The following is a 15248-nucleotide window of genomic DNA, read 5'->3' on the forward strand; positions in this document are numbered from 1 at the left end:
CATCATCCCCAGCCAAGCATGAGGGTGCCAGATTGGGGACAGCTGCTCTGGGAATACTTGTTCAGTTATCTAATCAGTCCAAGCAAGCAGAGAACCCGGTTTGATCCTCTCTTTTGCTCTGTGACTTTTTCTGTCATTTGGTGTTAACATTTCAGAGTACTATTTTGAACTGCAAGGGACTAAATATCAAAAACAAATAGAAATAAAAGAGTGAGGAATAGCATCAAGGCTTCCTTGATGGGCTTCCGAGTTCAGTTTCAGTGGTAAGACTCCCTTCTAAGATTTCTTTGCATTTCTAATTCAAAGCTAAACATTGCATTTCAGCCGGCTGAACAAGACCCTTTGTTTTTATTCAAGCAGGCCTTTGGCATGTAAGTGGGTTTGTTGGCTTGGATGCTGTTTTCATTCTGTTACTGTTGTGTTTTTTAACTGTTTTAATGAATTAATTTTATTATTGTTTTAATCAAGTTTTATTTATGGAATCTGAGCTAGCGATGACCAAACAGGAAAGAGATCTTGGGGTTGTGGTGGACAGCTCAATGAGGATGTCAGCCCAGCATGCAGCCGCTGTAAAAAAGGCAAACTCCATGTTAGGCATAATTAGAAAAAGAATTGAGAATAAATCTGCCAATATCCTACTGCCCCTATACAAATCTATGGTGCGACCACACTTGGAATACTGTGTACAGTTCTGGTCACCACACCAAAGACAAGATATTGTACAGCTGGAAGAAATGCAGAAAATGACAACTAAAATGATCAAGGGGCTGGAGCATCTCCCCTATGAGAGAAGGTTACAACAGCTGGGATTGTTCAGCTTGGGAAAAAGGAGAGTAAGGGGAGACATGATAGAGGTCTACAAAATTATGCATGGTGTGGAGAATGTGGATAGGGAGACAGTTTTCTCCCTCTCAAAATACTAGAACCTGGGGGCATCCCATGAAGCTGATTGGTGGGAGATTCAGGACAGATCAAAGGAAGGACTTCTGCACACAGCGCATCAGCTATGGAATTCGCTGGCACGGGATGTAGTGATGGTCACCAGTCTGGATGGCTTTAAAAGCGGGTTGGACAAATTCCTGGAGGAAAAGGCTACCAATGGCTGCTAGTCCTGATGGTTATGTGCTCCCTCCAGTACCAGAGGCAGTGAGCCTATGTACACTGGTTGCTGGGGAACATGGGTGGGAGGGTGCTGTTGCGCTCATGCCCTGCTTGTGGGTTCCCAGTCAACAGCTGGTTGGCCACTGTGTGAAAAGAATGCTGGGCTAGATGGACCCTTGGTCTGATCCAGCAGGGCCCTTCTTATGTTCTTATGATTGTTATACCCTTTGAGTGCCATTTTTCTTGGTAGAAAGGTGGGGTACAGATCAAATAAACAAACACTAGATATGTTTTCCAAGTTGGATCTCTACCTGTTTACTCAGAAGAAAGCATCACTTACTCCCAAATAAGTATACACACGAATGCAGTTTTAGAATCAAAGTCTGTAGTTGAGAACAGTTGGACATCGGGCAGTGTTTCTGAGCTGGCATACAGCAGATTTCTCCCATCTAACATTCGTCTAAACAGAGGCCGTTACTCAGTTTATTTTTGAAATAAAACATACTGGACTTATGGAGGTGTTAAACAGTCTCCAACACCCCATGTGGATAAGTTTTGTATCTTGACAAATTTTTGGATTTTTTTCATTGCGCATTAAGAGCAAAGTAGTATCTGCTTGGGATAGCATGATCGGAGGCTGTTGAAAGACCCTAACTATGCAATCCTACACACACTTAGACAGAAAAAAGTCCTACAGCTCCCAGCATGGCTGGCTGGGGAATGCTGGGAGTTGTAGGACTTTTTTTCAGTCTAAATGTGCATAGGATTATACCCTAAATGAAGGTGCTTGCATGCCAAAAATGTGGCCCTATCATGAATTAAAAATAAATCCTAGTGTGGCCTTTCCAAATCCCACAGCTTTCGACAAAATGCCCCATGATATAGAATCATAGAATAGTAGGGTTGGAAGGGGCCTACAAGGCCATCGAGTCCAACCCCCTGCTCAATGCAGGAATCCAAGTCAGAGCATCCCTGACAAATGGCTGTCCAGCCTCGTCTTGAAGGCCTCCAGTGTGGGAGAGCCCACCACCTCCCTAGGTAATTGGTTCCATTGTCGTATTGCTCTTACAGTCAGGAAGTTTTTCCTGATGTTCAGCCGGAATCTGGCTTCCTGTCACTTGAGCCCATTATTCCGTGTCCTGCAGTCTGGGATGATCAAGAAGAAATCCTGGCCTTCTTCTCTGTGACAACCTTTCAAGGACTTGAAGAGTGCTATCATATCTCCCCTCAGTCTTCTCTTCTCAAGGCTAAACATGCCCAGTTCTTTCAGTCTCTCTTCATAGGCCTTTGTTTCCAGTCCCCTGATCATCTTGGTTGCCCTCCTCTGAACCCTCTCCAGTTTGCCTGCATTCTTCTTAAAGTGTGGTGCCCAGAACTGGACACAGTACTCCAGATGAGGCCTAACCAGTGCTGAGTAGAGGGGAACTAGTACTTCCTGGGATTTGGAAGCTATACTTCTATTAATGCAGCCCAAAATAGCATTTGCCTTTTTTGCAGCCACATCACATTGTTGGCTCATCTTCAGCTTGTGATCGACAACAATTCCAAGATCCTTCTCGCTTGTAGTGTGGTTGAGCCACGTATCCCCCATCTTGTAACTGTGCATTTGGTTTCTTTTTCCTAGGTGCAGAACTTGGCATTTATAAGCACTCTTTGAGTCCGATTCTGTAGCCAACTGTGGATCCACTTGATGGTTGTTTCATCTAGCCCACTTTGAGCTAGTTTGCTCATCAGGATATCATGGGGCACTTTGTCGAAAGCTTTGCTGAAGTCGAGGTATATGATGTCTACAGCATTCCCACGGTCTACAAGGGAGGTTACTTGATATCATATCCTGATGAGCAAACTAGCTCAAAGTGGGCTAGATGAAACAACCATCAAGTGGATCCACAGTTGGCTACAGAATCGGACTCAAAGAGTGCTTATCAATGGGATCTTCTCAAACTGGGGAGAGGTAACGAGCGGGATACCGCAGGGCTCAGTCCTGGGCCCAGTGCTCTTCAACATTTTTATTAATGACTTGGAGAAGGAGGTGCTAGAAATGCTGATGAAATTTGCAGATGACACAAAATTGGGTGGGATAGCTAATACTCTGGAAGACAGAAACAAAATTCAAAGTGATCTTGATAGGCTGGAGCGCTGGGCAGAAAACAACAGAATGACATTGAATAGGGATAAATGCCAAGTTCTGCACCTAGGAAAAAGAAACCAAATGCACAGTTACAAGATGGGGGATATGTGGCTCAACAACACTACAAGCAAGAAGGATCTTGGAATTGTTGTCGATCACAAGCTGAATATGAGCCAACAATGTGATGTGGCTGCAAAAAAGGCAAATGCTATTTTGGGCTGCATTAATAGAAGCATAGCTTCCAAATTTGGAACACTCAACAGTGGCCACAAGACTGGAAAAGGTCAGTTTACATTCCAATTCCAAAGAAGGGCAATGCCAAAGACTGTTCAAACTACCGTACAATTGCGCTCATTTCACATGCCAGCAAGGTTATGCTCAAAATCCTACAAGCTAGGCTTCAGCAGCATGTGAACTGAGAACTACGAGAAGTACAAGCTGGGTTCCAAAGAGGCAGAGGAACTAGAGATCAAATCGCCAACATTTGCTGCATCATGGAGAAAGCAAGAGAATTCCAGAAAAACGTCTATTTCTGCTTCATTGACTATGCTAAAGCCTTTGATTGTGTGGATCACAACAAACTGTGGCAAATTTTTAAAGAGATGGGAGTACCAGACCACCTGTCTCCTGAGAAACTGAGGGACAAGAAGCAACAGTAAGAACCAGACATGGAACAACCGATTGGTTCAAAATTGGGAAAGGAGTACAGCAAGGCTACATATTGTCGCCCTGCTTATTTAACTTATATGCAGAGTACATCATGAGAAACGCCAGGTTGGATGAATCACAGGTCGGAATTCAGATTGCCGGGAGAATTATCAACAACCTCAGATACACAGATGATACCACCCTAATGGCAGAAAGCGAAGAGGATCTAAAGAGCCTCTTGTTGAGGGTGTAAGTGGAGAGTGCAAAAGCTGGTTTGAAATTCAAATTAACGAAACTAAGATCATGGCATCTGGCCCCATCACTTCCTGGCATATAGAAGGGGAAGAAATGGAAGCAGATTTTATTTTCTTGGGCTCCAAGATCACCACAGACAGTGACTGTAGCCATGAAATTAAAAGATGCCTGCTCCTTGGGAGGAAAGCTATGGCAAACCTAGACAGCATAGTAAGAAGCAGAGACATCACCTTGCCGACAAAGGTCTGCATAATCAAAGCTATGGTTTTCCCAGTACTGTATGGCTCTGAGAGCTGGACTATAAGGAAGGCTGAGCGCCGAAGAATTGATGCTTTCGAACTGTGGTGCTGGAGAAGACTCTTACGAGTCCCCTGGACTGCAAGGAGGTCAAATCAGTCCATCCTAAAGGAAATCAACCCTGAGTGCTCATTGGAAGGACAGATACTGAAGCTGAAGCTCAAATATTTTGGCCATCTAATGCAAAGAGAAAACTCTCTGGAAAAGACCCTGATGCTGGGAAAGACTGAAGGCAAAAGGAGATGGGGATGGCAGAGGATGAGATGGCTAGATAGCATCACTGATGCAATGAATATGGACTTGAGCATACTCCGGGAGAGAGCGCAGGACAGGAAGGCCTGGCGTGCTATGGTCCTTGGGGTCACGAAGAGTCGGACACGACTTAACGACTGAACAACAACATCCAGGGTATAAGTCTGAACACACAGGAGATATCAACAAGCTTCCAAATCCCGTGAAGTACTAGTTCCCCTCTACTCAGCACTGGTTAGGCCTCATCTGGAGTAGTGTCCAGTTCTGGGCACCGCACTTTAAGAAGGATGCAGAGAAGCTGTAGAGGGTTCAGGGGAGAGCAACAAAGATGATCAGGGGACTGGAAACAAAGCCCTACACAGAGAGACTGAAAGAACTGGGCATGTTTAGCCTTGAGAAGAGAAGACTGAGGGGAGATATGATAGCACTCTTCAAGTACTTGAAAGGTTGTCACAGAGAGGAAGGCCAGCATGTCTCCTTGATCACCCCAGAATGCAGAACATGGAATAATGGGCTCAAGTTATAGGAAGACAGATTCCGGCTGAACATCAGGAAAAACGTCCTGACTGTTAGAGCAATATGACAATGGAACCAATGACCTAGGGAGGTGGCAGGCTCTCCCACATTGGAGACATGCAAGAGGAGGCTGGACAGCCATCTGTCAGGGATGCTCTGACTTGGATTCCTGCACTAAGCAGGGGGTTGGACTTGATGGCCTTGTAAGCCCCTTCCAACCCTACTATTCTATGATTCTATGAGAGAGTTTTGGTGATTCAGCATGCAGGGAGGAAATGCATCTGAGAAGCCCAATGGTAAGCAACCTGTGTCCCTCTGGATGAGGTTGGACGCCACCTCCCATTATCCCTGATCATTGCCCATGGTGCCTGGGGCTGATGGAAGTTGGAGTCCTATGACATCTGTTCCCCGCCCCCACTCTAGCTTATGAAAATTCGTGCCATGGAAGCATTTAGTCTTCAAGGAGCTGGAGGACAACTTCTTGAAAAACTGGTTCATGCGTCCTTCATTTTTAAAATGACTTTCTTAGGCAGAAAAATGTAATAAATTTCTTATTTGCCAAATGTCACACTTTCCTCAGATTTTGTAGTTGTACCAGAAAACAGCAATGCAACTGTTTTAATATTTGAATGTATATAAAACACATGGACACACATATTTGCAGCAGGGGAGATCAACACCCTTAAAAATCTGACAGGGATTGTTTTTGTCAAACCCCATGGTTTGACATGACATGAGATCTTTTCAATCTCAGATGAAAAGAAAACCAAAAATTCAGCTTGCATAAAGCTTGAGTTACATAAAGCCATCAGACATTTAAAATAATTCTTAGACTGCCTTGAGTAGAACCTTAATGCACAATATCTCTGTTTATGAATTCATATAATATTGTTGTGCTCTCATGTGACTGAATTTCACAGCTGTCTAGTAGAAACTAGCACTCAGCTATCAAGCCCAGCCGCGACTTGTAGATCCTTGGTTTTACTCCTGAACTGCCTTGCTTGCACCGACTCTTCCAGGCACCCAGGGAAAACAGGAGTAAACTACTACTGGGTCACTGAAAAGTAATTTAACACCTGACTGCTTCTAGTGCATGCCCAGCAGTAAACCAGAGGCCAAATGCCAGTGCAGGATCACATGGCATCAACATGCCCACAGCCCCTCATACAGCATATACCATACAACATATGCCAGTGCTGCTGCTGTCTGTTGCCCTGGAACTGGCAGGAAGGCCATAATCCTGGGCTCTGGTGCAGGTGAATCAGAAGTCAGCCTCTCCACTGCGTACCTGAAGATGGAGGACAACAAGCATGATCAAAACCAATGAAGAGTCTCGTTGTGGCACCTTAAAAGCTAACAAATCTATTCTGGCACAAGCTTTCGTGGGCACTGTCCACTTCATCAGATGCATCAAGTGTTAACCTCAAATTGGCAGATCTATACACACATGCTAGGCAGGTAGGGTCAGAGGGAATTAAATACAAGAAGTACAGAGATCATTACCTCAACAGTTGCCATTCAGAAAGCGTTGTTGGTTGATAATACAGACAGCATTGCAACAGTGAGCTGATTAATCTATGCAGTATAAAAACAAACTTTGTCCTTATTCGAATGTCAGGAAATGAGCGTTGAATCTCTTGATGAATTGCACCTCACATCAACATCTGTCTTTGAAATTCCTTTGTTCAAGAGTGACCATCTTAAGGTCAGGACAGAGCGTCCCGATAGGTTTAAATGTTCCACCACTTGTTTCTGAACATTGCCATTCCTGATGTCAGATTCATGCCCATTCTTTTGCGTATGCAAAAAGTGGCTTGTTTGTCCTGCACAGAATCCAGAAGGGCACTGGTGGCAAAAAATTTCAGGGGCAGAAATATTGGAACAAGGATAACTGTTTTGGCAGTTGGCCTCTGCACACCACCACATTGAAGTTGAAAGGAAACACACCCAGATGGGAGTGAAGTCAGGACTTCCAGCTGTAATTCAAGGGGTTTGACAAAGGTGGGGCACTAACCATTCCGGAAGGACAGCCAGTGGCATACACACACCCCTATCATTGGTGGCTCATAAGTAATGGAACAAACCAACATCATTTCAAACTTAAGGATCACCTTTAATACCTGGAGGAAAATCCCTTGCAGTCAATGACTGCCTGAAGTCTGGAACCCATGGACATGACCCAATGCTGAGTTTCCTCCCTCAAGATGCCTTTACTGCAGCTGCCTTCAGCTGCTGCTTGTTTGTGGGTCTTTCTGCCTTCAGTCTTGTCTTCAGTCAGTGAAAAGCATGCTCTAGCGGGTTGAGATCAGGTGACTGGCTTGGCCATTGAAGAACATCCCACTTCTTTGCCTTCAGAAACTCTTGGGTAGCTTTTGCTGTATGTTTTGGGTCATTATCCATCTGCAATATGAAGAGGCCTCCTATCAGTTTGGCAGCATTCGGCTGAATCTGAGCAGAAAGTATAGCCCTATACACTTCAGAATTCATCCTGCTGCTTTTATCAGCAGTCAGGTCATCAATAAACACCAGTAACCTGGTTCCATTGGCAGCCATACAAGCCCATGCCAGAACACTGCCTCCACCATGTTTGACAGATGATGTGGTATGCTTTGGATCACGAACTGTTCCTTTCCTTCTCCATACTTTTCTCTGCCCATCATTCTGGTACAAGTTCATCTTGGTTTCATCAGTCCAAAGAATCTTATTCTAGACCTGGGCAGGCTTTTTTAGGTGTTTGCTGGCAAAGGCTAATCTGGCCTGTCTGTTCTTGAGCGTTACCAGTGGTTTGCACCTTGTTGTGAAGACTCTGTATAAAGCTGTCTCTTGGCTATAGATGTTGACAATGACATGCCTACCTCCTCAAGAGTGTTCTTGACCTGGCTAGATGTTGTGAAAGGGTTCCTCTTCACATGAGCAGAATTCTGTGGTCATTCACTTTAGTTGTCTTCTGCGGTCTTCCAGGCCTTTTGCTGTTGCTGAGCTTGCCAGTTAAGTCCTTCTTTTTCAGGATGTTCCAAACTGTTGTATTGGCCACTCCCACTGTTTTTGCTCTCTCTCTGATGGGTTTATTTTGTTTCCTCAGCCTAATGATGGCCTCCTTCACTCGCATGGACACCTCTTTAGACCTCATGTTGGTCCAAAGATGTGTCCAGTGAACAGCTACCAAATGCAAATGTCACAGTCAGAACCACCTGCAGGCCTTTTGTCTGCTTGATAGGTCATGGGGTACCCAGGAAACAGGCCGTACCTGGCCATGCAGCTGCTTGTCAGCCATTCGTTCCATTACTTATGAGCCACCAACGATGGGGGGGGGGTGTATGCTCCTGGCTGTACTTCCTGAATGGTTAGTGCCCCACTTTTGTCAAACCCCTTGCATTACAGCTGAAAGTCCTGGCTTTGCTCCTGTCTGGGCGTGTTTCCTTTCAACTTCAATGTGGTGGTGTACAGAGGCCAACTGCCAAAACAGTTATCCTTGTTCCAATATTTCTGGACCTGACTGTATATCACATTGGAAGATGAGCAGGTGTATTTATGGATGGCATTATGCTCAGAGGAGGTAGTGTTGTTTGCATTTATTCTTTGCATGTGTTTCTGCACAAGGTGGTGGGGAACATGGCCGCACATGGGATCAAGCGGTGCTAAATGGAATGGCAAAGGGAAGGAGGAGGCCACTAGACCCAAGTGTGCGTGTTTTCCTGCTTACATCACTGGGTGCCCAGCTCAATGGGTAAGACCAAGTTTGGTAGTGTGGAGTTTTGCTGTCTTGGTTAGCACGAATGGGGCCTGTCACTTTGACTGAGAGACTAATGGATATTCTGGGGTACAAGAGTGTTAAGGTTCCTTCGTGACTGGGGAATGTTTTCCTTACTGGCCTGGAACTCTTTTTCCCTTGCTTCGGAATGTGACGCTGATCGAAGCTTGTGGGAGGGGCAGAAAAGACTTTTGAACCGGGAGACCTGAAGAGATATTGAGGCAGGGAGATGTGAGGTGGTGGGTGAAGCACCTTCGGGTGCTGGAGTGCTGCCTGGGAATTTGCTGTAGCAAGCTGGTTTTGCTCTCTGCAACAGGAATTGACTGCTTCCAACAGGCTGTTCCAGTGTGATCCTGAGCAGCCTTCCCCAACCTGGCGCCCTCCGGATGTGTTGGACTGCAACTCCCATCACCAGCCATCTGGAGGGCACCCTGCCGGGGGAAGCGGGTCTAGATGCTGCAAAGGCATGGCGCGTCTTTGGCTCCCCCCCCCCTTTCACCTGCCCTTCAAGGCTGTTCACGGAGGAGAGGGGGGCGCTCAGCAGAAGCGCGCTTGGCATCCCCGCCGCGCACCTGCGGCAGGTGTCCCCGGCGCCAAGGCGCAGGCCGTGGCGGATGCAGCGTGGCGGCGATGCGCAGGTTGCGCGCCGGCGCGCGTGGCCTTCTCGACCGGCCGAGCGCCGCTCCCAGCCGGCTACCTGGCTCTGCAATGCAGCAGCGTCGAGGGGGCGCTCCGGGGACGCCGAGAGGGATCTCCCCCGCCGCGCACACACGCGCGCAGCACTCGCTCGCGCCTCGCTCGTCCGAAGGCAGCTTCGTGGCGCGGAGCAGAAGCGCGGCGCCTCGCGCTTCCGCAAACGCAACTCCTCGCCGTCGAGGCCGGCTTGGCGCAAGCGGCGGGGGGAGCGCGGCCCGGGGCGGCGCTGATCTGCGCCCCTGGGGGCGCCCGTCGGCGAGCGGCGCGCCCTGCGCCCGTGCGGAGCGCCCCCGCCTTCGCAACCCAGCAGCGCCGCTTCCCGCGGGGAAGGAGCCCGGCCCGAGAGCCCCGCGCGCGTCGCCCCCTCGGCTGCAGCGGGCGCGGGCGCGGGCGCGGCGCGCGCCCCCGCCCCGGGAAGCCCCGCCCCTGCAGCCAATCGCGCCCCGCGAAGCCGCGGCCGCCGCGCCTGGGGCTGAGTCAGCGGCGGAGGAATGCGAGGCGCCCGCCGCCCCTCGGGGAGGGGGCGTTGCGCCTCCGCTGCCGCGGCCCTGACGTCATGGGCTGGGCGAGCGGCTAGCCTGCGGGGCGCGCGGCTCACTTGCGCCTGAGCCGCCGGCGGGGACGCACACGCCCCCGACGGCGCGCCCGCCCGCCCGCGGCACCGCAGCCCGCCCGCCCGCCCGGGGCCGCCTCTGCGGGGGCGCGGGCTCGCCATGGCCCGGCCTGGGCGCCGCCCGCCGCCGCCGCCGCCCGCAGCTCCTCTCCAGTGACGGGGCGGCCAGAGCCGGCGCGCCGCACGCCTCAGCCAGCAGCCAGGTGGGCGCGGGGGCCCGGCGGCGGCGGGGAGCCCCTCTCCTCCTCCTCGGAGCCCTTGCCTGGGGGCGGGCGGCGGGGGCAAGAGCCGCGCTTCCCCGACGCGGCGGGACTGCGGCCGCCTCCGCAGATCGGCGTGTTGGGGGGAGCGGGAGGCGGCGGGCGGCCGCGGGGCCGGGGGTGTGGCGGCGAGCGGGGCGCCCGGAGAGCAGCAAAGGGGGACCCGGGGGTGCCCCATTCCGCGAGCAGCCCCCCCCTTCGCCGGCAGGGACCGGAGGTGGCACCGTCGGCCCCGGACTTTCGGCTTCTCTTGGGAACCCCTCCCGTCCCCGGACCCCCTCCCCCCCTCACCGCCAGCCTTGAGCCGCTTCACCCACTGGGGTGGCCACGACTCCTTCTGGGGTGCTGGAAGAGGTGGCACACCGACCCCGAGGGAGCCGGCTTGAACGGCCACTCCCCCCGCCTTCGTATTTTGCAGTGGATCAGAGTTGAGCCAGTCTACTTTGGGGACCCCCCCCGCCCGCGCTGTGAAACGGAGTTTTGGCTCTCGTGGCCACCTGGTGCCTTCAGGTGTATTGGGACTACAACTCCAGTATTCCTTCTGGCAGCCGAGCCTAGTAGCCCAACACATCTGGAGGGCGCATGGTTGAGGAATGATGGGCTGCGGAGACTTGTAGGGAGCGTAGATCGGTGAAAACTCCAGCCAGAGAGAGAGAGAGAGAAAAGGGCAAACAGACGTGCCTTGCAAATAGGTGTGAATTGACACATGTGTGAGTTGTGCGCACAGGAGCGCTTGCACTGGCAGCTTGTGGGCTTGAGCAGCTGATTGAAGGAGAGGGGGGGCGGGGGCTGTGTGCTGCCCTTCTTTTTTAGCAGCCAGAAAAGGGTGCCGCATTGGCTCTCCTCCTCCGCTGAACTGTGGTCTTGGGGAAGGAGGGGGTGCGCCTGGGAGAGTTTATTTTTGTCTCAGGCTTGTGCTGCCAGCGCTTGCTTACTTGGGGCCTAAATCCAGCAGGGGCTGGTGGTGGCTGGTTGGTGAGGAGATGCTTGGATGGAGCTGCAGCGGATCTCTTCAGCTGCCTGCTCCTGATTGGGGGGGTGGGGGCACGGAGGGAAGCACCAGACTTCGGGCTGGCTCACCTAGCCGCAGTGTTAAGATTTTTCCCCTTCTGCCCACCCTTCTCCCCCCTCCATCTCTTGTGCATGAAGGATCAGTTGCAGTCCTGTCCCTCTCTAGCCAGGTACATTCCTAGCCTCAAAGAATCTGCTTAGAATATACAATAAGCAACAGGGAGCTCCCTCCTCTGCACTGTGTGGGAGGGAGTTTTCTTCTAAACCTCTCAGATGCGAAGCCCACACCTCTCAATCACTCCCTCTCTTGCCTGTGTGTGGCCTGCATTTTTAGTGTCTCGCTGCCTGTCCCTGCTCCTCCTCTCCTCTGCCTGACCTGTTATTTCTTGGGGGCAGGAGGGGAGGGGGTGTTGTTTTTTTAAAAAAGAAAACAAGACCCCCTACCCTTGCCCCCCTGCAGCAACCTGCTCCCAGCCACCCTCCCAGTGATTGCTGATCCCAAATTTTTTTCTGTCATATTAGGAAGTGAGCTGAGATTTCTGTCATGCTGAATCATAGCGTTGCCTTGCAAAGTGTGTCATTGTTACCATCGCGGCAAAAAATTCTTTTTCTCTCTCCCTCCCTCCCCCCAACAGTTGTGAATGCTTCTCTTTTTTCCCCGCCTCGGCGAGGAATGCGGCTGTGGATGGTCCAGAGCACTGCCCGAGGAAGAAGGAGAGAGCCAGAGACAACCCTTGGCTAAAATAACCAGACGGGGAAAGAAGCGAGGAAGGAGGGAGGAAACCGAGCAAAGAAACGGTGATCTAACACACGTCCTCTCGCACTGTCTTTACACTCTGCTGTGCCTTGCTGAGAAATATATAGCTCTACCAGTCTGTACACCAAACCACGCGTCGTATCTGTTTTCCTTCTGCGCCGTGTGTCATCATCTTTGGAGGAATTAAGAAGCAGTCGCTGGCATTTTGGCCTGAAAAGAGAAAGTGTGGGAAAGAAAAGCAACCAAACCTCAAGATCCATCTCCAAACGTCTGTCTCATTTCTGCAATAGCAACACGATTGTAAAGTAGACTTGAGAAATAAGAGGGGAGAGAAAAAGACTTTTAGGAGGTTTTCTTCTACCTTTTTTTCCTTGAGGAAAATATACCTATACATTTTTTTCTCTTCCCGATATTACACGCGCGCGCGCGCAAACGCCAGCCATGATGTTTCGAGACCAGGTCGGAGTGCTGGCAGGGTGGTTCAAAGGCTGGAACGAGTGTGAACAGACTGTTGCTCTCCTGTCTTTGTTGAAGCGGGTGAGTCGTAGTCAGGCCCGCTTCCTTCAGCTTTGCCTTGAGCATTCCCTGGCTGACTGCACAGAACTGCACGTTCTGGAGAATGAAGCCAACAGTCCTGGTAAGTTTCTTCTTCTGTCTTCTCTCTCCCCGTCCCCCCACCGCTTTGGTGCATCCAGTCCATTTTGAATGCTACATTGTTCTCTGATGGCTACAGAGGATGATGCTTACTCAGACTTGAAGAAGGGGTTTGGGCACCCTGTGAAAATCAACCTGGTTTCCTTCCCCAAAAAGAACGTAACGACAAAAACTGGAAGCAACGTATGTTTGTTTCTTTGCTGCAGGCTCATGCACTGAAAGCTTTGGTGTAACGGTGGTAGGATGAATGATTGTAAAATTCTTTTTCCTCCCTCCCAGGCAACTTCCTGTCAAATAAGTAAGTCAGGTCACGTAGAGTCTGGATTTCCTCAGCTTCTTTTGGGCAGTGTGGCTCTTTGCTCTGCCTTTCAGCAGCATGCAGAAGAAGCCAAGTGTTACCTTGTGTAGGCTGTTAGATAATTCTTTTGCCTTTGGAGAAGCTGGGACACACGCGCGCGCACACACACACACACCACACACACACACATGTTTAGGTGTTTGGGAAGGCCATTCTCTTTCACAAGAACTCTTAATGGAAATATTTTCAGCAAAAGCATCCAGGGTTGCACATGGCATTGGTAGTATGTTGGAAAATGCCCGCCTCTACTGAATAAAACAACTTTCTCCAACCTGGTGCCCTCCAGATGTGTTGGACTTCAACTCCCATCATGCTCAGCCAGTATAGTCACTGGTCAGGAATCCTGGGAGTACAAGACATATGGAGAAGGCTGGAATAAAATGTATGCATGTTTAAACTGGCAGATGTTGATAATTTTTTTAAAAATGGTACTCTCTTCTGTGAGTTAGGAGTAACTTCCTGGAGTAGTCAGGAGGTAAACTGGAGGTATGGGGGAAATGAGAAAGAAATGCTCATGCATGTGTTGGAGCAAGGGTGAGGAAGCTGTGGGTATCGAGATGTTATTGGATTACAACTCCCATCATCCCTGACCATGGGTCATGCTGACTGGGTTGATGGGAGTTGGGAGTCCAACAATATCTGGAGGGCTCATGTGTTAAAGCAAGAAAACTCCCAGGTGCCAGAAAATTTGAAGCTGGTACATAAGGATTTTTTTATACGTTCCTTTATTGTGTGGGGTTGACATGTAAAGATTAATATGAATCTGATGATGAAAAACATTTAATAAGCCTTGATATTCATGTGACATGTTTCAAGTGTTTCTTCACATATGTCATCCTTCTCTAACTTGGTGGTGCTCTCCAGATATGTTGGACTACAACTCCCAGAATAGCTCAGCCAGCTAAACATCTGGAGGGCACCAGTTAGCGAAGGGTGACTGACATCATGCAAGTAATCTTTCTTCAACAGTCTAGTAAAGTCTTCTGATATTATTTATACCCACATTGCCTAGGGTGGTGCTAAGATTGGGAGAAGGTGGCTTGCAGATGGTCACGTCACTGAACATGTGGCCAAGGTAAGATCTGAACTGGGGGCTTGACAGTATGTTCACATAAACCCACTCATCATGTGTATGTGCCTTGACAGGTACCCCCCAAAGCCTGAAGGAAACAGTGCAGGAGAACACCTGAATATCTGGGCATAATTATTAAGTGAAAACTACACAGATTTAGATATCCATGCCTCTCCATATAATATAGTTCAGCTTTCCCTAAACTGGTGCCTTCCAGATGTGTTGGGCTGCAACTTCCATAATTCCCAGCCAGCAGAGAAGTTGTAGTCCAACACATCTGGAGGACACCAGAGTGAGGAAGGCTGATATAGATACATCCAGACTTGCAAATGCAAAGCTGATGTAGCACAGTGGCTTAAGGCCACACTTTTGTACGTGCTTACTTGGGAGCATCCATCTGAGGCAAGGCAGGTGGCAGCTGGAGAGACAGAGCCTTCTCAGTGGTGACTCCCTTTCGTAGAATTCCCTTCCACAGGAGGCTCACCTGGCACTAGCGTTGTTATCCTTTTGCACCAAGCAAAAGTTTCCACTTTAGCACTATGGGTGTATTATTATTATTATTATTATTATTATTATTATTAAAAGCAAAAGTGTCTGCCCTCTGCTCTGGTGCCCAAACGCAATCGGTAGGGCACCAGGTTGAAGGCTGGTGTACAATGTCAAATGGAATCCTGGGGTAATGAACGTAGCTCTCGAAGAACATCTGCCCCACTCATGCAAACTATCCATCCTTTTCTTTAGAAACAGCTGGAGGATAGCACATTTCCAGACATCTGTGGGTTGTGAACATCTATGAACCTGAGGATCTGTCACATGGTCATAGTCTACTTGGTGGCCAAGGGGAAGCGTAAATCGACCCTGACCAAGAGCCAGTGT

At 49.6% G+C, this 15248-nt stretch overlaps 2 protein-coding genes across 3 annotated transcripts in view; one reads left to right on the forward strand and one right to left on the reverse strand.

Moving 5' to 3' along the window:
- Positions 1 to 461: 461 nt before the first annotated feature.
- LOC146356875 (uncharacterized) lies at positions 462 to 10384 on the reverse strand. Its single transcript, XM_084835044.1, has 3 exons — positions 9524 to 10384; positions 6378 to 6488; positions 462 to 567 (listed from the first exon to the last, which is right to left on the reverse strand). Exons 1-3 carry the CDS (start codon positions 10360 to 10362, stop codon positions 549 to 551), a joined length of 969 nt encoding a protein of 322 aa, XP_084691170.1. The 5' UTR covers positions 10363 to 10384; the 3' UTR covers positions 462 to 548.
- The window catches only part of SAMD4A (sterile alpha motif domain containing 4A), a 173613-nt gene continuing 168702 nt past the window's right edge, over positions 10338 to 15248 (forward strand). The window contains exons 1-2 of one of the 2 annotated variants that reach the window (XM_084835009.1): positions 10338 to 10463; positions 12167 to 12925. In XM_084835009.1, the coding sequence (XP_084691135.1) occupies positions 12730 to 12925 (196 nt within the window). In that variant the 5' untranslated portion in view covers positions 10338 to 10463; positions 12167 to 12729. Of the gene's footprint in view, positions 10464 to 12166; positions 12926 to 15248 lie in introns of those variants that run through there. The other variant, XM_084835018.1, reaches the window with a different exon arrangement.

Source organism: Heloderma suspectum, chromosome 1, assembly GCF_057233095.1.
Source record: "Heloderma suspectum isolate Gila_16-S chromosome 1, 16-S_ref, whole genome shotgun sequence".
NCBI lineage: Eukaryota > Metazoa > Chordata > Lepidosauria > Squamata > Helodermatidae > Heloderma > Heloderma suspectum.

Excerpts from the sequence above, each read along its gene's own strand:
- LOC146356875 (XM_084835044.1), bottom strand. The coding sequence starts at position 10,362 with ATGGCGAGCCCGCGCCCCCGCAGAGGCGGCCCCGGGCGGGCGGGCGGG. Across the intron at positions 6,489-9,523 it reads GCCGGGGACACCTGCCGCAG|GTACGCAGTGGAGAGGCTGA; the intron begins GTGCGCGGCGGG and ends CTCCATCTTCAG.